Source organism: Schistocerca americana, chromosome 3 (genome assembly GCF_021461395.2).
Source record: "Schistocerca americana isolate TAMUIC-IGC-003095 chromosome 3, iqSchAmer2.1, whole genome shotgun sequence".
NCBI lineage: Eukaryota > Metazoa > Arthropoda > Insecta > Orthoptera > Acrididae > Schistocerca > Schistocerca americana.
This window is the reverse complement of record NC_060121.1, coordinates 313,176,238-313,199,175: the sequence shown is the minus strand read 5'-3', so window position 1 is coordinate 313,199,175 and position 22,938 is coordinate 313,176,238. Positions and strand designations below refer to the sequence as shown.

The window sequence follows — 22,938 nt, the reverse complement described above, 5'->3', positions numbered from 1 at the left end:
TTTGCCGTTGGTGGGGGGGCTTGCGTGCCTCAGCATTACAGGTTGCCGTACCGTATGTGCAACCACAACGGAGGGGTATGTGTTGAGAGGCCAGACAAACATGTGGTTCCTGAAGAGGGGCAGCAGCCTTTTCAGTAGTTGCAGGGGCAACAGTCTGGATTATTGATTAATCTGGCCTTGTAACACTAACCAAAATGGCCTTGCTGTGCTGGTACTGCGAACGGCTGACAGCAAGGGGAAACTGCAGCCGTAATTTTTCCCAAGGGCATGCAGCTTTACTGTACGGTTAAATGATGATGGCGTCCTCTTGGGTAAAACATTCCGGAGGTAAAATAGTCCCCCATTCGAATCTCCAGGTGGGGACTACTCAAGAGGACGTCGTTATCAGAAGAAAGAAAGCTGGCTTTCTACGGATCGGAGCGTGGAATGTCAGATCCCTTAATCGGGCAGTTAGGTTAGAAAATTTAAAAAGGGAAATGGGTAGGTTAAAGTTAGATATAGTGGGAATTAGTGAAGTTCGGTGGCAAAATGAACAAGACTTCTGCTCTGGTGAATATAGGGTTATAAATAAAAAATGATAATGCGTGTAGAGTTTGACAGAGCACTGAAACACCTAAGTCGAAACAAGGCCCCAGGAGTAGCCTGACGAAACTCTACCTACTGGTGAACAAGGTGTATGGAAATACCGTCAGACTTCAAGAAGAATATAATAATTCCAATCCCAAAGACAGCAGGTGTTGACAGATGTGAAAATTACCGAACTATCAGTTTAATAAGCCACAGCTGCAAAATATTAACACGAATTCTTTACAGATGAATGGAAAAACTGGTAGAAGCCGACCTCGGGGAAGACCAGTTTGGATTCCGTAGAAATGTTGGAACACATGAGGCAATACTGACCCTACAACTTATCTTAGAGAATAGATTAAGGAAAGGCAAACCTACATTTCTAGCATTTGTAGACTTAGAGAAAGCCTTTGACAATGTTGACGGGAATACTCTGTTTCAAATTCTGTAGGTAGCAGGGGTAAGGTAGCAGGGGTAAAATACAGGGAGCGAAAGGCCATTTACAATTTGTACAGAAAACAGATGGCAGTTATAAGAGTCGAGGGACATGAAAGGGAAGCAGTGGTTGGGAAGGGAGTGAGGCAGGGTTGTAGCCTATCCCTGATGTTATTCAATCTGTATATTGAGCAAGCAGTAAAGGAAACAAAAGAAAAATTTGGAGTAGGTGCTAAAATCCATGGAGAAGAAATAAAAACTTTGAGGTTCGCCGATGACATTGTAATTCTGTCAGAGACAGCAAAGGCCCTGGAAGAGCAGCTGAACTGAATGGACAGTGTCTTGAAAGGAGGATATAAGATGAACATCAACAAAAGCAAAACGAGAATAATGGAATGTAGTTGAATTAAATTGGGTGATGCTGCGGGAATTAGATTAGGAAATGAGACACTTAAAATAGCAAGAGAGTTTTGCTATTTGGGGAGCAAAATAACTGATGATGGTCGAAGTAGAGAGGATATAAAATGTAGACTGGCAATGGGAAGGAAAGCGTTTCTGAAGAAGAGAAATTTGTTAACATCGAGTATAGATTTAAGTGTTAGGAAGCCGTTTCTGAAAGTATTTGTAAGGAATGTAGCCGTGTATGGAAGTGAAATGTGGACAATAAATAGTTTGGACAAGAAGAGAGCAGAAGCTTTTGAAATGTGGTGCTACAGAAGAATGCTGAAGATTATATGTGTAGATCACGTAACTAATGAGGAGGTATTGAATAGAATTGGGGAGAAGAGGAGTTTGTGGCACAACTTGACTAGAAGAAGGGATCGGTTGGTAGGACATATTCTGAGGCATCAAGGGATCACCAATTTAGTATTGGAGTGCAGCGTGGCGGGTAAAAATCGTAGAGGGAGACCAAGAGATGAATACACTAAACAGATTCAGAAGGATGTAGGTTGCAGTGGGTACTGGGAGATGAAGAAGCTTGTACAGGATAGAGTAGCATGGAGAGCTGCATCAAACTAGCCTCTGAACTGAGGACCACAACAACATCTGCTTCACTAAATTCTTTAATGTGTTTACATATCCACGTGTACCTGAGATTTGGTTACCGTATTCTTTCGCCCTCCAAGTTGTCCAGCTCAATTTTTAACTTCTTAGGTAAGTTTACTTAGTGTGTTTCTGCATCAGAAAGTATATATATTATTCAAAAGAGTGTATCTTAGAAGATACTTCGTGTTCTTGTTCCTTTAAATGAGACATACTTCATTGAAGTTATTCTGTCTTTCTTCATGGGAGTGTGTTTGGCTTATAAGATTTATCACACTTTTAATCACTTTGTCTACTTTCTTACTATTTTCTAGTAATTCTTCTAATTTCCCTTATTGCAATTTTTTTAATCCCCTCCCCCCCCCCCCCCCCCCCCCCCACACACACACACACACACACACACACACACACACACACACACACACACACACACACACACACACACCTTTGCAAATCACTACGTGGGAACAACAACAGAGCCACGTCACTGCCACAGCTCTCCCAAGAGCACTAATGTGGCACATGTTTTCAGGCAACAGTCCAATGAATATCACGTGAACAACTTGTTGCGCTAGTGCTGACCTCTCATGGTGATTCTGAGAACTTTTCAAACCACCCTCGTATTAGTAGTTGCACTGCATTGCTATTGTGTTGTTCATGTGCACAGCAATATCTCTATAGTCAACTGACCAACCACTGCGCTCCCAAGTGATGCTGTGCTGCCGTCGTGTTGATTGACTGGTGCCAGAAGTTGCAGCTGCCCTTGTAGACTCAGAATCAGGACACAGAGGTCTTATATTTTGTCGACGTAAATTATATATATATATTTCAACACACAAATATTTCTTGACCTGATTCCTGAAGTCAACTAATCTCATTTCTCTATTCTGTTGTAATAATTAACACTTATATATATTTCAACACACAAATATTTCTTGACCTGATTCCTGAAGTCAACTAATCTCATTTCTCTATTCTGTTGTAATAATTAACACTTACTTGGTTGAATTACGTATTCTTCTTAAATATTTTCGCATTGGACTACAGTACAGTGTGTGCTTATTATTGCTGTTTAAATAGGTTGTTCTAGGCTACATCGTATTTTCGTGTGTTACTTTTTTGGAAATTCTATTGATAACTACAAAACTCTGTCAGCACCTCATCCGTGTCCTGTCACAGTTGCCAAAATGTAACGTTAAAAAAAAAGGCCTCACATAATGTAACTAAACGAACAACTTCAGTAATGATCTGTCATCCTAATTCTCTCATGAGAACTTTTACTTTGATTTTTTTCTTACAGTCACCTTCTCATGTTTTCTTGATGCAGTGTACTTGCTGTGCTGTGTCTCTAATTGTGCCATGGGACTTCTTTGCTGCTTACAGTGTGTTGAGGGCTGTAAGAGAGGTTCAAACTATATAAATTAGCAAAGAAATTGTGTAATCACTTCTGTGTCCATGATTTACAATGCTAGGGGACAAATCTCTTATTAACTTATATGCTTGAACTGTTTCTCAGTGCGAAACCACTCTCATAGTGGACTAGTATAGAGTTAGTGAAATATTTTGTTAAGTATCTTCAACTGTCTTTACGTTGTCAACAGAGGTACTTGCTCTTGCCGTCCAAAATACTGCCAAACTGTGATGCCAAAGTATAAATGACCATCATCTGCAAAAACAAGTATCAAAACGCCCACAGTGTAAAAATTCTGTACCTGTGAACTATCTAAAAATAGCTTTATATTAACACTTTCTTCTGATGTGAGGAAGAAATGGAACAATGGGTTTTCACAGCACTGGCACTGCCACTTTGAAAGTCTGTGATAACAATACCTTTTCCTGAATTTAACTCTAAGCACTTTACCCGGCGCCAGAGTCCTTTCGTTTCATTAGAACAAGCCTGTTTCAGTTGCATTGTGACGGCTGTTGTCAAAGAAACTTTTGGTGAATCGGTGTTACATGTGTCTATTCTTTCTGGATAATGTGAAATTACTTTATCAGGGAAGAAAGGAAAAATTCCTACTCTTCTGAACTCAGATATAACATTAATCTAAGTGATAGTTGCCTTTTCAAAGGCTGCTTTCAACCACCTAGGAAATTTGGATTTTGCTACAACCCCTCTGTTCTTCCTTTTCTGGTCGTGTAGCATTTTTCTCCAGGCAAGTTTTAGTGGCCTGAAAAAAGCCCACATCAAGTGGCTGACACCGATACATAGCGCTTGGTGTATTGAATGTAATGTTCTTGGCACAGTTTAATTACGTTAACTGATGGATGACTCGAGAGATTGTCCTTTTAAATGTCGGGCATAAGAGATGACTTCATGTGGTGTGTGTACTGTATGACCTTCCGTACACACACCCGCAGATTACTTGACTTGTCGCTCTAACGAAGTAGGCGAGTGTCAGCAATATGTCTCGTGGTCTTATCGTGGCGTGTTTATCTTCTGCCGTTAGGTCAGACGATAGAAATGCCACTTGCACGCTTAGAGTAGCAGATTGACGGTGACCAACTTCAAACAGAACTTGATTAATTTTCACACACATTTATTAAAATAATAAAAAATATAGACATTACGTAACTTGATTCTGGATGTTGTTTACAACTGACAATCCGAAGTTCCTTTGGTCTTGGTACGTTAATCTTATTCTCACATATCTCTGATACTTGACAAAGTGGCTGTACATTTCTCTTCATGGCTATGTACAGGAATATGATAATCTTATTAGGCGCAGACTGAAACTTGACTATAGACTGGTACAGACAAATGCAGACTGGTACGGACAGGTGCAGACTGACTAATCGGAGGTCTGTACACTCGTTATAATACCTCGCGCATTCAGGTATCACTGCGCGAGCGTGATCCGCGAGGAGAAAAGGTTCTACGTTAGCAGCAATCTCATTGGCTGCGTTACATATTAATACGCGGATCGGCGGAAGCAGAATTTGGTCCGTCTCTAAGACAGCGCCATCTCGTAGTGCAGAGACAGATGAGCGCTGCGCCTGTGCTGTTGTGCTTAGCGGGGCGCGCTCTAGGGAGAAAGTTGTGTACGCGCTGACTACGCGAAACTATGTACACAACACTTGAATAAACCAGGCTTCGTATGTTATTAGGGTAAACCAACCACTTTGATTCCTGTTATAACCTGCACCACCTAACCTCCTTCAGTCCAAGTACCGTAGAGGTATTTTGCCCCATAAACTGTGTGTGGTGGGATGACTGCCCCATCACCAGCACTGTTATGATTACAGTGATGCTTGACTTAAAGCCAGCCACAGTTCTTTTGGAATGTATTGTACCTCACTTCACTATTACATTTACTTGTCCAGGACCATTGCAAAAATTGGTCTCATCATACTTTATGATGTTGGAAGGAGGAACACCATTCAAGGACACTTAAAGGTTCTTAAAATAATTACTCGAGGTTTCTCAAGTAACTGCTGCCCCTCGCCCTCCTTGAATTTTCAGTTACTCTAACCATTTGTTCCTTATTTCTTTTCAGAAAACTTTATACTCACTTGCAACCACATCAGTTGTCACGAAATCTTTTTTCAGTCCACCTTGCTCAATTTAAAGATGCTATGTGATGTCCCTAACATAATTATTCCTCAAAAGAAACCCCCGTTTTACACAACACAATGTGCCTTCAATTAGATTTTTCCTGTGTGTTCTTGAGTTTGTCATGTGATGTATAAGGAACTGAATGCTGGACTAAAGCTTAGTAAGCACTTAATATTCCTGATTTGACAGACTTTGTAGTATTTAGAAGAAATTCTGGGTTGTTGTTGGATTTCCAGTTAGATTCTTGAACCGTCTTGTATACTCACATTATAAAATTCACCCTACAAAAATGTAATTTTGTAATTCGGCATGAATAGTGTCTAACTTGTATCAATAATGAACAAAAAAAAAAAAAAAAAAAAAAAAAAAAAAAGCAGGAGCACTTGATGTTCATATGCGAGTAAAAATAATACTGCTTACCAGAACTACATGATGCCAGCAGAAGTTTTCATGCTGATATGTTTACTTCACAAGTGCAGGACATGAATTACATATATACTGACGGTGCCATTAGTCTGTATCGCATGCCCCAACATGCCATTGTTGTAGACAAATCAGTCAAGAATTCACAACAGTGGTCATTGGTGTTCTTGTTAAGATACCTCACTAAGATACCCAAATCTTGAAAAATAGGTAAAATATCGGATTCGTGCCACCTGATCATATTCGCTTTATTTTACCGTACTCTGAGAAAGTATATACTTAATTATAAGGAAAAAATATATCTAAAAACAAAGATGATGTGACTTACCAAAAGAAAGCGCTGGCACGTCGATAGACACACAATCAAACATACACACAAAATTCTAGCTTTCGCAACCAACGGTTGCCTCGTCAGGAAAGAGGGAAGGAGAGGGAAAAACAAAATGATTTGGGTTTTAAGGGAGAGGGTAAGGAGTCATTCCAATCCCGGGAGCGGAGAGACTTACCTTAGGGGGAAAAAAGGACGGGTATACGCGCGCGCGCGCGCGCCCACACACACACACACACACACACACACACACACACACACACCCATCCACACATATACAGACACAAGCAGACATATACATAGGCCTCTGTATATGTCTGCTTGTGTCTGTATATGTGTGGATGGATATGTGTGTGTGTGTGCAAGTGTATACCCGTCCTTTTTTCCCCCTAAGGTAAGTCTTTCCACTCCCGGGATTGGAATGACTCCTTACCCTCTCCCTTAAAACCCAAATCCTTTCGTCTTTCCCCTCTCCTTCCCTCTTTCCTGACGAGGCAACCGTTGGTTGCGAAAGCTAGAATTTTGTGTGTGTGTTTGTGTTTGTTTGTGTGTCTATCGACGTGCCAGCGCTTTCATTTGGTAAGTCACATCATCTTTGTTTTTAGATATATTTTTTCCCACGTGGAATGTTTCCTTGTATTATATTCATATCATTAATTATAAGGAAAGTGTGACAAAGGGCTGGTGAAGTGACATCACTAAATAAATAAATCAAACACAAAACAAGAAAGGGAGCTGAACTATGGTCTAACATATAAATGAAACTGTAGAGTTCACTTGGAATAACGAGCACATTTTCTTAAATAGTGGTGTGAGTTGGTCAGTACAATCTTGTTCGGTCGATAATTAGAAATCGCTGAAGGCGAAAGAGCAAGTTTTGAAGCAACTAGTATAAAGCTGTTTTTCAGTGTATCTGTGTGTGTGTGTGTGTGTGTGTGTGTGTGTGTGTGTGTGTGTGTGTGTGTGAATTTGTTGGTAAATAATATTCTCAGTTGCTGTTAGTACTCTTAAGGTACCTTAGTTATTTGAATATTTGTATTCCATCTCCCCAAAGTAAAATAAAATGGACTGTTTCATAACTAATTGTACTGAGTACCCTACTGGGTGCCACCAGTTTTCCCCTCCCATCCCTCATAAAAAGGCGTATCTGTGGGTTTGAAACAGTTCTCAGACATGAATGAAGTATTACTGTGGATAAAGCAAAGCTATTGTTTTAAAGCATAAGACCTCGATTTTTCCATGTTGTTATTGTGGTATGTGAACATGAATTATCCAACATGTACATTTGCAGCGCACACGTGCTGTGGGCTACTGTTGCAGTCGCATTTTGTGCTAATGAGGCGTTGTTGCCAATGTTCAATGTAATTGATCGGCATTTTCATAATAGCATCCTTCAAGAAATTATGCATCATTATGCTTATATATCAGCAAAACAGTTATAGATCTCCTTCATTTTCTGCAACAATCAGTATAAAATATTTAGATGAATGTATTATTTAGACATTTGTCACATATATTAGAATGGTACTTTGTAATTAGTGTCATTCAGCAAAAGGTTTGCCATTGTTTCTAAAGAAACACATTCATGGAAAAATGTGGCGAAAAATTGAATACAGTTCATATTTTTTGTCGTCTGAAATAGCTGAATTCCGTTTCAAAACCAAGTTAGCATGAAATATTTATAGGTTTCTTAGGTTTTTGTGGGTGCTGTACACACACACACACACACACACACACACACACACACACACACACACACAATATATAACATGTTAGAAGAGCACCACCATAATTTTTGGCGAAGTTGCAACATTATAGGATCACTTCATTGTTAACATAAACATCTTTATCAGTTGTTTTACAGTGATTAGTGGCTGAACCCTCCCCACTTCCCTCAATTTCTGATTCCTTCTTCCAGACATACTAAGCCATCTAAAATAAAAAGATTTATGTGCCAAGGAGTGCTTAAATAATTGTTTAGGGAGGACGTCACCAAGCAGCGGTGAGGAAGAACCACCACCAAAGAAGGCAAAGCCAGAAGGCCTGCTTGGTAATGGACCAGGAGCTCTTCCTCCTGGATCTGTAATGCCAGGTATGATGACACCACACCCTCAGGCCCCTATGCCACCACATATGGGACCTATGGGACAATTTGGACCTCCCATGGGACATCATATGATGGGACCTATGGCACCTCATATGGCACCACCATTTATGGGACCAGGGTAAGATGACTATCTTTCTTTTTCTTTCCAATTGATGCTTGTTTTAGTTGTTGGTATTCTATCTACCTTCTTTCATTGTTACATTTTTAGTGGTATGCCAGTGATGGGACCCATGGGGTCCATGGCACCTCCTCCAGTGAACATGGGTATGAATGCATCAGTAACAACAACTCAAGCAGCTCAGAACAAACCACTGTTTCCAAGTACTGCCACTGTAAGTATATTTGTTATTATGTTACTCTGATAGGTATATAACATTTCAGGGAAATAGTTTTAAATGAGAGAAAGGTACCGTAGCGAGTGGGGATGGGTGATCACGGCACTGATACTTACGCCGTTATGAGAGACAGTACAATAAAATCAATAATGGAGGAAGAGGACAAGCTGTGGTAACAAGATAATAAACATATACATATAACACATCAGCCTCAGTTGCAAATAAAGATAATAATGTTCTAAATAATGTAATGGCAAGGGAGATGTTCCTTTCCATTGAAGCAAAACCAAAAACATGCAGCTTAAGAATTATTGAATTAAAAGTTGTGAAGTGTTGAAGAGGCTTTCTTTCTTCATCAACAGTTCTGAAGCAAGGATTTGTCAGAGGAAATACACTTGTAATGCAAGTGACAGAATGCACTTTTGAGGCATTGCTGTTGTGTTGGTCATGACAGTGTAGTGCTCCTTTGGCTTTCTTGTGTCTTGAAAGCTTAGTAATAGACATACTAGTGCAGGTGGCAAAATATTATTTATTTGGTCAGGAACGGGTTTTCGGCTTCTTGGGTAACCACAACAGAACATCACAACCACATATCAAATCGTGTGCGACTTATTACAGGTGACAAGATCCTCATAAAACTTTTTTGTTGTAATTGGAAGGTTATGATTTCTGTAATGATTTTTTTAATAATTTCTTTTGGAAACACTCTCTATCTCATTGTTTTATGTATCTTCTGTATCTGTGTAAGTAATACAGCATCTGCATAAGTCACACATCATGTTACATGTGGTTGTGACATTCAGTTGCCACCTGATGATGGCTTTGAAGCTGAGAGCTGGTTTGTGACCATATGAATAATAAACAACAGAATCAAGAAAGTGCTACATACTAAATATCACTGCACCCCCCCCCCCCCCTCCCCAATACCATCATTCACAGCAACTTGCCAACATTTTAGACACTACCATTGTAAATGACTACACCTTCTTTACTTTGCAGTCTATGCCATTGGGAGATGGTGATTGCAATTTGTTCTTAAACAGTGATAGCTCTAGAATTCTCACAGGATTGGTCCATTGCATGAAACAGGAGATATAGTACTACTATTGTAATGGGCTAGTTTCATCAGTTTGATGGATGGGAAATATCCAGATCCTAAAAGAGAATTGTTGGAAGTAAGATCAACTTACCATAGATAATTTTTGAGTGTATTCAGAAACAAGTATAAAAGATTTTGCTGTCTCTCTAAAATATTTTAGGGACAAGAAAGGCTGTTTGTGTCATACACAAGTCTTTAATCAGTAATCAGTGACTCACCTTATTAGAAACTTGAGCATTGATGTAAGCAAATAATTGTGGATTGAAATATTCTCCACTTTCCGTATTGTAGATTTTTTGTCCATGTTATCTCCGCAGGTAGTACAAAAATATACATGAATGCCTGACTCACCTGAGGTGTTTTTTACATCAGATGTATCTCAAAACTCTTGTGATATAGGATGTTTTGGCCACACACACACTCACACACAGTCTTCTTTGCTGTATTTGTTACCTGTTACACCTTCTCAAGATTTCCATTAACTTTAACACTCCCTCTCTCGTGGTGTTCTTTTGTCTACATTATATACTCTATTTGTTTGTTATGTCAAGTAGATTTGCATCTGATGTAATGCTCCCAAATGGCACTTACCACCCTTTTTATCCCTCCCACCTTTTCGTAACTCTTTTGAGTAACATGATTAGAGAGACCAACCAGGTTTGTAAAAGTGGTCACAAAATCTGAGTGACAATAAGAAGAATGGGAATTCTATAAAGATAGGCATTTTATAACTGGTGGCACACAGATCAGTACTGCTGATACACATGAATGAACTCCATAGAGAAAATGACTGAATTATTTATTATGTAATTGAGAAAACCCCTGTATGTATGGATCGTGACAAAGGACAGTGACATGTTTACATACAGCAGATGTGAAGTGTTTGAGAACAGCAGCTGTGTCGACTTGGTATTTTATTGCTGTAAACTTCATTAGAAAGATAGACAACGATTCCAGTGAAGAAAACTTCGTGTATTGCATTGTTGGAAAACGCTTGGATGGAGTATATTTAATTATGGATAAGCATAATTTTTAACTTATTGATAGTTGTCAGGTAAATTGTATATTGATACAACAAATCATTATATGTATAAATTTATGTGTTTGATTATAAATATTGGTAACTTTTATTGAATGTGGTTTTTCTTATTGTACAAACCTTTACGTTACTCACTATCAAGAATGATATCAATATAATGGAAGGAAACATTCCACGTGGGAAAAATTATATATAAAAACAAAGATGAGGTGACTTACCGAACAAAAGCGCTGGCAGGTCGATAGACACACAAACAAACACAAACATACACACAAAATTCAAGCTTTCGCAACAAACTGTTGCCTCATCAGGAAAGAGGGAAGGAGAGGGGAAGACGAAAGGAAGTGGGTTTTAAAGGAGAGGGTAAGGAGTCATTCCAATCCCGGGAGCGGAAAGACTTACCTTAGGGGGAAAAAGGGACAGGTATACACTCGCACACACGCACATATCCATCCACACATACAGACACAAGCAGAAATATGTCTGCTTGTGTCTGTATGTGTGGATGGATATGTGCGTGTGTGCCCCTAAGGTAAGTCTTTCCGCTCCCGGGATTGGAATGACTCCTTACCCTCTCCTTTAAAACCCACTTCCTTTCGTCTTCCCCTCTCCTTCCCTCTTTCCTGATGAGGCAACAGTTTGTTGCGAAAGCTTGAATTTTGTGTGTATGTTTGTGTTTGTTTGTGTGTCTATCGACCTGCCAGCGCTTTTGTTCGGTAAGTCACCTCATCTTTGTTTTTATATATGATCACTATCAAGAATAATATTTTTTTCCCAAAACTTCTGTTAGTGTTCTAAAATATGTTGAATACATATGAAATAATGATTTTTTTGAATATTTATGTTTTTAATCAAACATTGTCTATAGTAACATAACTAATTTCTGATGCCAGTAAACAACTTGTAAATGTTTTCTTTATAAACCTTCCTCATTAGCCAACAACTTCAGTTACCACGACTGCTACACCTGGAGGAACTACCACCACAGCTAATGCACCCATAGGCCCTGTGAAACCCACATTTCCAGCCTACAGGTAAACAGTTAATATAAGTTTGTAGTTAGTATCGTGGTACACAAACTATATGATGCAGTTTATAATTGCAAATTGCATCAGTGTGACTGTCTTGGTAATTTGTATTCAGAAATTATCTGCTTGTCATTATTACTGGTAATGTATACAGAATTTTCTCTCTGCAGTACGGCAACGACTCAGAGCAGTCAAACTACGGCTTCACCTGCTGTTAATGAGAGCCCACAAAAGGTTGCTCTTATCAACACAACTGGTGCCTCAAGCAAAATTATCCATCCACAAGAGGATATTTCCCTTGTAAGTAGCACAGTGATTAAGGTGTAATTTGCATTTATGGGTAATGAAAATTGGGCACGGGATATAGCTGTTCCAGGAAGGGATTAAATCATTATTCTGTGGCTAATTGTGTGATTGTTTTTTGTACATTTTTGCGGAGTGTTTCTGTCGATATTTCAGCTTTGCTTTAGTATGTAACAGTCTCACACAGGTGTGTTGAGCCATTTTTACAGAGACAGAAACTCATACATTATTTGTCGCAACTTCTGTAAGAAGGTTGGGGGCAACCTCAATTCATACATTTGCTTTTGTTGTCCTGTCATGTAAAAGTATGTGTTCATTCAGATGCTCTAAAGTTATCATGTCATTTTTAAATGTTGGTGGTTACAAATAGAAATTGCATAGACAAGTAAAATTCTGTTGACATTTTCACCATATCTGCATACATGCATCTGGAATAGCATCTGCTAGTCTGTGATCTGTAATTGAAAATATTGTAATGTAATAGGTCAGAGAACTAGTGAACTGTGACTCTGTTTCACAAAGCTAATGTTTTTCAGATTAGTCAGCAGGAGCAGCTTAAATCAAATTGAGGGAAAGGAGGGAGGGGGCACTTAAATTGGATTTGCCCAGTCTTCAAGTGAGATATCAGTACATATACACTATGTGATCAAAAGTATCCAGTAATCCCCAAAAACATGTTTTTCATATTAGGTTCATTGTGCTGCCAGGTACTCCATATCAGCGACCTCAGTAGTCATCAGACATCATGACAGAACAGAATGGTTCCGTTGAAATCGCAGACTTCGAACGTTGTCAGGTGATTGGCTGTCACTTTTGTCACACATCTGTACGCGAGATTTCCATACTCCTAAACATCCCCAGGTCCACTGTTTTCGATGTGATAGTGAAGTGGAAACATGAAGGGACACGTACAGCACAAAAGTGTACACGCCGACCTCGTCTGTTGACTGGCAGAGTCATAATGTGTAATAGGCAGACATCTATCCAGACCATCGCACAGGAATTCCAAACTGCATCGGGATCCACTGCAAATACTAAGACAGTTAGGCGGGAGGTGAGTAAACTTGGATTTCATGGTCAAGAGATTGCTCATAAGTTACACATCACGCCGGTAAATGCCAAATGACGCCTCACTTGATATAAGGAGTGTATGGACTATTGAACAGTGGAAAAATATTATGTAGAGTGACAAATCACGGTACACAATGTGACGATCCAATGGCAGGGTGTGGGTATGGCGAATGCCCAGTAAACGTCGTCTGCCAGCATGTGTAGTGCCAACAATAAAATTTGGAGGCATTGGTGTTATGTTGTGGTCGTGTTTTTCATGGAGAGGGCTTGCACCCCTTGTTGTTTTGCGTGACACTATCTCAGCACAGGCCTACATTGATGTTTTAAACACATTTTTGCTTCTCACTGTTGAGTAGTAGTTTGGTGATGGCAATTGCATCGTTCAACACGATTGAGCACATGCTCATAATGCAGGGCCTGTGGTGTAGTAGTTACACGACAATAACATCCCTGTGATGGACTGGCCTGCACGGAGTCCTGACCTGAATCCTATAGAACACCTTTGGGGTGTTTTGGAATGCTGACTTTGTGCCAAGCCTCACTGACAGACATTGACACCTCTCCTCAGTGCAGCACTCTGTGAAGAATGGGCTGCCATTCCCCAAGAAACCCTCCAGCACCTGATTGAACAAAGGCTAAGGGTGTGCGAACACCATATTGAATTCCAGTATTACCAGTGGAGGGCGCCACAAACTTGTAAGTAATTTTCAGTCAGGTGTGCGGGTACTTTTGATCACATAGTGCACATGTCTCATCAGCAGGCCATTGTTCAGTGCATGTGTGAGATACTTTGTACTAGTGTTAGTGTTGTTTTTCATTTGTGTATTGATGTAGGAAAATTAGTTGTCCCATGTCTCTCTATAAGCCTAATCTTCCTAATCATAATTACAAGCTCCCTGTGTGAGAAGAGTGATGGTGGCAGCAGAATAGTCACCCAGTCTTCCTCATATACAGGTTTCCTAAATTCATCCAATATGGTTTTGTGAAAACTGTTGGCTTTCTACCAAGGATTCTTGTATAATTTCTCCAAGCATCTCTAATACACTTTCATATCACCTGCACTGAATTGTTTTTAACCTAGCTACATGTCTTTGAATGTGTTTGGTATTGGCTGTCGTGCACATTTGATAAGGACTCTAAAATTGGTCACACTGCTGAAATTGGTCACACTGGTGTCTTGTTCGTAGTTTCCTATAGAGGTGCACAGCACTTTCCCAGAACCTTTCTAACCATTCTGTCTTCCATTTGCCTTCCACAATTCTGATTTTACCTGAAAACCCATGACATCACTTCTTAGTATTACCCCTTAATATTTGCAAAATATGATGTGCTGAAAATGTTCACCATTTATCTTGTAAGTAGACACTATTGAGTTCCTTGTCTTTGCAGATGGCTTTATCTTGCATTTATCCATATTTAGAATGCTCCTATTCATTACACTCTAAGTGAAAATTTTGTCCAAATGTTTCTGCATTTCCTTACAGTCATACGAGACAGTACTTCCTTAAAGATAGCAACATCATCACTGAACAGTCTTACAGTGGTGCTGATCATTTCTGAATATTATGAATGCATATTGAGAAAATTAGAAATCTAGTTACACTTCCGGGGAGAACATCTGATGTTACTTTTACATGTTTAACATTCACCAGCCACTGTCATGTACATATTCAAATATCCATCACACCAGTCATATATCTATAAAGATACTCTTCATGATTATATCACCATTACTAGTCAACAATGTGGTACAGTGTTCAACACCATATTACAGTCTACCGGTTCATGAGCATTTGATATTGTCTATGAATAAAACAAGTTGTCTCATTCAAAAGGTGTTTTCTGAATCTATGCTGATACTTTAAGAGAAGCTTATTTTTGTTCTGGAACATTGTAGTTTTTGATCTTAGAATAAGCTCTAGGATCCTGCAGCAGGTGGACTTCAGCAATATTGATATATAATTCTGTACATCCAATCTGTTACCCTTTTTATATTATTTTCCAATGACTCTGCTGCTTAGGAAAATCTTGATGAATATGAGCTATGAAAAGAACTAATTCTGCAACATCTGTAAATCTAACTGGAATCCTGTCATGACTTGATCATGGGGTTGTTTTGAGTAGTTTTAATTGATTTTGAGTATGAGGGTGCTAGTATCAATATTTCTCCTTTGTGAGTCAGTGAAGTGCTGAAATATTGGTACAGCAGTATCCTCATACGTAAATACAGTTTGAAATGTGGAATTTAATGTTTTTGCTTTTCGTTGACTGTCTTCAGTTTCAACAGCAGATGAAGCCACTACAGATACAATGGACCAGCACTTCTTAGGATTTTCGGATAGATCTTTTGTGAGGCTTATGCAGTGAAAATTATTGTACGTTTCACACACAGCCCCTATTAATTCATGAGTTGCTACTGTGTTTTCTGTATTACCAGTGTCTATCATAGTGAAAGTGTAGCAGTCATGTTCTCACAATTTTCTCCACAGTGGTACCATTAAGCTAAGGTGGTCTTTGCCCTCTTTCATTCCTTTACATGGTGTTTATGTATTGGTAGTGCAGTTTGTAACTTCTCTCAGCTTCAACCACAATGATTTTGTGTTTATGGCTTATCTTTTACAAGGGGGTACCCAGAAAACCTGAATTATTTTTTAAAATCTATATGTTTTCAGTTTTTTTTACAAAACCTCCTTATCCACCTCAAAATACTTTTGATTACAACTAATCCATTTGTCCCTCTGATGCTTCCACTGTTCAAAACATTTTTGTATAGTCATATTTAGAAATGTCTGTCAGCTCCTCCCTCATTTTATCTTGACTTCTGCAGTGTTGTCAAATTGGTGTCCTTTCATGTCCCTTTTCATGCATGGAAATAAGAAAAAGTTCCACGGAGCCAGGTCAGGCAAGTAAGGTGCATGGGGCAGCAGAAACGCGCAAATTTTTAGCCAGAAACTGTCTAACAGTAATGGTTGTGTGTGCATGTGTGTTGTCGTAGCAGAAGAACCAGTCTCCTGTCTGCCACAAATCAGGTCTTTTTTTTTATGAACACTGTTGCACGCTCTTCTTAAAATTTACAAATAAAAAGGTTTGATTGACGGGCTGACTGGGAGAACAAACTCTTAATGAACTATGTCCTTGACATAAAAAAAGCAAATAATCATTGTTTTGATATTTGAATGGAATTTTTTTGGACAGGGTGATGATGTCTGCCAGTGGCTTTGACCGTTGCTTTGTTACTGGGTCGTAACCATAGCATCATGGCTCATCACCAGTAATGACCTTTGACAGAAAATCTGGATCAAGCTGTTGTTTTAAAGCAGGACATGTTTGAACTCAACATTCCTTTTGATTGTCACTCTGAACCCAAGGAATGAACTTGGCAGCAACCCTTTTCTTTTCCAAATATTCCATTAAAATTTGCTGAACCAAGCTCCAAGATAACCCACTAATCAGCAATGTTTTTTTATCCTCTGATTAATAAGCTATTTGTGCCTGTTGTAAAACCAGTCCTATCCTGGCATTCATGATGACCCTTTATCTTTTGCGGTCATTGTTCCTGTAATAGCATTGTGAATAATAATCCCTCTCTCAATGGTGACGCTCTCAAAAAGGTTTAAAATATTTCTTTCGTATTTTGTTTGTCTGATTTTAAGCTTGCTGCTACTAATGTCACTGTACATAGTGCTGATGCAATGGGATCTGAAGCACTACTGACAGTTTTTAACATTCACTGTTTGATATCAAATCTGGTGATGCACTACAAAGTCAAATACGCATGAACTTAGCCAAACAGAAGCACTTAAGGAAAAATTAAAGCAAGAACAGTGCACAGCTTTTAAATCTCCAGTTGCTAGAATTGTCGGACATTACAGCTTCTAAGCTATTTGAAGTGGGAGTATTTAATAGCAAATCAAACAATTTCTTACCAAAGTAATCACTGAAATTTTAGATATATCTAGAAAAAATTAATTTGTATATAACTTGTCTCTTTTTCGTGTATTCAACTTTCTGCAGAGATGTGGCTCGACATGTAAGCAAAAATAGCATGCTCTTATAATTAGACTGTTTCAAGAAAAAATGCTCATGTTAAATATCTTTCCAAAGCCTAATTCTTTCTTCTTCTTTGTTTTCTAATTCTTCTTAGATCTGCATCTTGGCTAATTTTTTTTGTGTTTTATTGAATAACTACACTATTGAAAGGATGGGGTGCTACTTACCACATATAGGTGGCATTGAATCACAGACAGGCACAACACCTGAACTTACATCGTTTGATTTTGCGTTTGTACGGAAGGATATTAGTTTTCCGTGGATCCCCAGAATCTATGTTTGGTTCACATAATTGTATTAACAAGTACATGCTGCATTAAGTGAAAAATGTACCTTCATTGGCACACACACACACACACACACAGTTTATGGAATGTAAAAAAAAAAATATTTATGTAAATATTTGTACTTGACAATGAGAATAAATTATCGAAATGTGTTATGCTAAGCATGAAAAAATACTTAACTGGTGCAGTGTTTCATTATTTACACCAGAAGCCATGTGGATTCTAAAGAGAGCGAAGGTGTCACCTAGTGCTACTAGTGGCCAAACGACAACAAATGCGAAATACTGGCAGCAATAAACTTCACCGTGTAACATTTGTAAACAGTGCTTGAAGGTCAATGCCATGCTAGTGTCATTTTATGTCAATTTCATCAGTTTTTTCTACAGGGAAATTGCTTCATTAAGCGTAAATCGTGGAAAAAAATAATAAACGCAAATGCAAAAACAGGTGCAAATTGACATTGTAAACATAAGAAATTTAACAGGTGTGATAAAAAAAGTTGTAAATGGCAGGAAAACGTTAATTCTGGGAATGTGAAATCAGGGTTATACTGCATTTCATTACTATCAAAAAGAGGTCTACAAAGATGGATAGTTTCCATCACAGAAACAAACAGTATCTGAGGTATGTTGATACTTAATTGCTTCCACAGAAAACATGCAAAAGAATCTTTTTTTTCCCCCTTTTCTTTTTGTTAGCAAAATAAACAGCAACATGCTGAAATATAGCGCAACACTAAGAAACATTTCATGAGTGTTGCTAAATGTTCCTTTAGTAGAAATAGCTTTTAGCTATGCATGTTTACCAAAAGCTGCTTCCAAACTTCATGGCTCTCTTGTCAGAAGCAACAGTCTACTGTCCCAACTCCTCTCAGGTTATACAGGGTGTACCAAGAGGAACGGTCAACACCCAAGCATATGATAGGAACGATCATTCAAAGCAAAATAATCTCATAAAATGTGCTCAAAAATGTATGCGTGAAGAGCTATGAACACTACTACTTCTTTGAAACTATGAAACAAATCACTTACTGCAAGCTCTATGTTTTCCATATTTTGGGAGGAAGTAGTATGGACCAAAACAACAAAAAATGTCTAGTGAAAATGGGCTCTAAAATGCATGCCTTAAGAGCTACAATCACTTGTTCAGTAGAAAAGATTTTTCACAATAGCAGTGATGGGCAAGTGCTTGTAACTCTTCAGGGATCTATTTTAGAGCCCATCATTACTGGACTATTTCGTTTCGAATTAGCGTTCGTATCCCTTCATATTGACCATTGCTCTTGGGACCCACTATATATTATTGCTTCCAGTAACCTGTTTTGATGATTGTGGAATCAAAGTTGAATACATCGGCTGCTTCCAGTAAGGTGTAGACTGAATAGTTTTGAAGAGGTTAAGTATCAAATTAGCAAAAGTAGTTCCTGAAATCGAACGTCTTTTGTAACATTCCATAGAAGTGAAACATTAATCCTCAGAAATCCAAAGAAGAAATTTGAAACATTTGAAATAAAGAATTTTACAAATCCAGTGAACAGATAAAATACAAAATACTGAAAAGAATATGCAGGGAAAGAAATCTGTGTGGAAGACATGTTCCAGAAGAAAAGGCAGTTACTGTGGCATCTGGGAATAGTTAACATGGTGTTGGTAGTAGGTAAAGCAGTATTGACACACCAACAATAGTGTAAGCAGAAAAATTATTGAAGAAATTTGATGTAATTATGTGGAGATTATAAGATTCACAGAAGATTGGGAAATATGGAGGAAAGTGTCAGACCATTAGAAAGATTGATAAAAAGAAAGTTTCTGAAATGTATTTTCTGACAGCGTAGCAAATAATAACTGCAGATTTATGAATAACTATATTATTATGTAAATATAACTTGTTTCACTTTATATGCGTGTATAAATGTTATCTTGCTGTTGGATTGCAGGAGGAATACCGTGCAAGGCTGCCTAAGTATCAACGTCAACCACCACCCAAGACTGTAGATACGTCAACATCTACTCCACAGACAAGTGCAGAGGTAATTGCTACATATAGTTAACACAAAGATTATGATTCTACTATGAAACTCCTCCTCCTCCTCCTCCTCCTCCTCACCCCCCACCCCGCCTTTTTTTTTTTTACGGGCTATAAACTTTAGTTTCAGTGAGGCTATGAGGCTCAGGGGTTTCCCTGTAGGAAACCACCTACAGGGTGTGATCAAAAAATATAGTGACTAATTTTATTATAAACAATGTAATGAGCTTACATGGAATTTGAAATTGTCTTCTTCAAAGTACTTTCCTTGGCTGCAAAGCACTTAGCTCAGAGGTGAATCCTTGGTTGGAAGCATTTCTGGAAGGCTTATTTTGAAAGGGCATTCAGCTGCTCTGTCATGGCCCTCTTAGTGTCAGGAATGGTGTCAAAACATTTTCCTTCAAATATGCTTTTAATTTTTTGGAAGAGCCAGAAGATGCATGGTGCTAAATTTGATGAGTAAGGTGGATGCGGACAGACAGACAGACAAACAAACACTTTTCCTGGCCAAAAACTCGTGATTCAAAAATAAAGTGTGGCACGGCACGTAATCATGATAGAGGAGGAATCCATTAACCAATTTTTCAGGTCTCGTACGTTGTACATAGTTTCACATTCACAGATGTTGCATGCACCCTTGTGAAATTTGCCATTTACAGTTGTTACCCTTGAAACGAAATTTGATCGCACTGTGCCGTCAGTATTACAGTATTGGAGAAACAGAGAGAGTATGATTCTTATATTTGATTTTGACCGACATGCCTATACAGGGCAAGGAGATTTGGGGGTTTTCTGTTGGGAACTGGAAATTTTTGTCTCAGCGTCACACACATAGACCCATGTTTCATCTGCTGTTAATGTTTTGGACAGGAAGTCTGGATTTGAATGAAGATGATCCTTCAACTTCGTGCAAATTAATACTCAATTTTCCTTTTGTTCATCACTAAAAAGGCTGGGAACAAATTTTGCACTCATCACATTCACAGACAGTTGGTTAAAATGCTTTGCACGGACCCATGTGAAATGCTAAGTTTTTTGGTAAGGTCTCAAATAGCTGAGAGAGAGAGAGAGAGAGAGAGAGAGAGAGTGAGTGAGAAAGAGAGGGGGGGGGGGGGGGGAGAAGCTTTTCTTTCTTTCCCTTTCCCTATTGCGCACATTGCATGCACTTCGCTTCCATTGTTATTGCAGGATCTGTGCAGAACAACTAATTTTGATATTCAACCCTTTTTTTTTTTTTTTAGTTACTCGCAGGCGGTCTACACCATCACATTGTTTACATTTCATTATTTCCTATATCAGAAATAAGATGCCCACATCAGCAATAACAACTCCACTACAGACAGCATCACTGTTAATATAACATTTACAGGTTTAGGAATCTAGCAGTGTAACCACTATACACTATCAAACAGAAACACTGGAAGCAAACATTTTTCAGTTCTTGTGAGAAATAGCAATGAATTTTCATTAATTGAAATAAGGGGCATAGCAGCGTACATGGTGTCAACTCTGAAGTTTAGTATATAGGGGACATTCCTCATTCCAAATACAATAACATATATATCAAAGTACTTAGAACAGGCTGTAGAAATTAATAACATTATGGAAAATTGATTTTCCATTATTCACATGTATCCAGTCCTGCTTATTTCTTCGAATTATCTTCTGTACTGTAGCAGTTCTATGTATGGTTTGAGTTTCATCTAAGGTCCAAGTTTCATTGGGCTATGTTATTTGGCAGTGACACATCATGAGAAAGTTACTTCTGTCTCTAATTTTGCACACTATTGTGCATTATGATGGTATCTAACACAGCTATGGGGCCGTGTCAACTCATCTGTACCTGCGCCAACAAAACATGGCACTACACAGTTTGCATTACATCGAGTGAAGTTGACTACATTGCAATAGCGATGTTGCAACAGTGGTCTCTACACACATAGCAGACAATAAGTTTTCTGTTCCATCTTGTAATTGTAAGCTATTGAGAAATAACATTATATATAACATTATATATAATTCTTATATATAATTCTTATATATAAGAATTCATTTTTGGCTTGCTACCACAATAAGAGCAAATAAACGACCACGTAATAATGTCTATATAATTATAACGAAACACATGCTTTCGATAATGGAGCAAAGAAATACAGAAAATAAGCATTTTGTTATGACCCATATTTTGAAAACCATGCAGTACAAGATTTACAAAATATGTAATAACTGAAACTGTAACTGCTTGCTCTACATCTTATGATGATGTTGATGATGATGATGATGATGCAATAAATAATTGATATTCCTAGCTTTTCACTCACCATTTTATGGCAACAGTGGTACAATTCGATCCAGCTCCCCATTGTTACTATAGATGGAATCAACGCCAAAACCAGCTTCATGATTTTCATCACAAAAACAAATAACGAGCCACGACATCATGCACATATTCTAACAGGACTTTGCATTCATGTAGTGATTTGTAAGGGAAACCCGTACTTCTCAGCATTATTTTTAGTGACGTTCTCACCCCTGAGAAGTTCACTTTCTTTTAGTGACACTGTCATAGGATTCTCTTTCCAGCTGTAGTAACTGTAAGTATGTCTCTAAATTGGACCAGTCTTAAAAGAATCCAAGTCGATGACAGTGTGAGACTGCTTTTCCTCTTTCCAAGAGTCACTAAAAATACATTATATGATTCATATGGCTCCGAATTGTTAGGGCTCATGTCTACATCTTTCAACTTTTGCAATAACACACCCTTGCTTACTACTCTTCCAAGAACTTTTTGATGTCCATTCCACAACTTTATTGGCAGGAACTGATGGCTTCCCATTATTACTTGGGTATTCTTTCTCCTTCTCGTAAGACTCGAGAGTTTTATCAGAATTTGCTGAACCACCATGTATGAAAGCACAGCGCAACGCAAGCACATGGTAGAAGCGATATGCAATGCACATTGTTTATGTTCACACCAAACAAAACCAGCCACATGGGAGCTTTGACATCACGACTGGCAGCGATTACCATGGTGAGATTGGTTCACATCCCACACCTAGTGCCCCTTGCTTCTCGTTCTTCACTTGTCAACCTGTTTCGTTGCCAGCTTGAAACGCATACGTCAAGTGCAAAGTGTCAGCAACCTGGGTATAGGCCTCCCTGTTCTGCCATCATGGATTTTGATGAAATTTTGTGTAAACATTCACACATGTCCCCAATGAACATCAGTAAAGTTTAACGT

The 22,938-nt window shown here is 38.5% G+C and overlaps 1 protein-coding gene across 1 annotated transcript in view; it reads left to right on the top strand.

The window, feature by feature from the left end:
• Positions 1 to 22,938, top strand: part of LOC124607080 (BUB3-interacting and GLEBS motif-containing protein ZNF207) — a 73,839-nt gene that overhangs the window by 27,541 nt on the left and 23,360 nt on the right. The window contains exons 4-8 of the mRNA XM_047139259.1: positions 8,335 to 8,578; positions 8,669 to 8,792; positions 11,870 to 11,967; positions 12,132 to 12,261; positions 19,609 to 19,701. Of these exons, the coding sequence (XP_046995215.1) occupies positions 8,335 to 8,578; positions 8,669 to 8,792; positions 11,870 to 11,967; positions 12,132 to 12,261; positions 19,609 to 19,701 (689 nt within the window). The remainder of the gene's footprint in view (positions 1 to 8,334; positions 8,579 to 8,668; positions 8,793 to 11,869; positions 11,968 to 12,131; positions 12,262 to 19,608; positions 19,702 to 22,938) is intronic.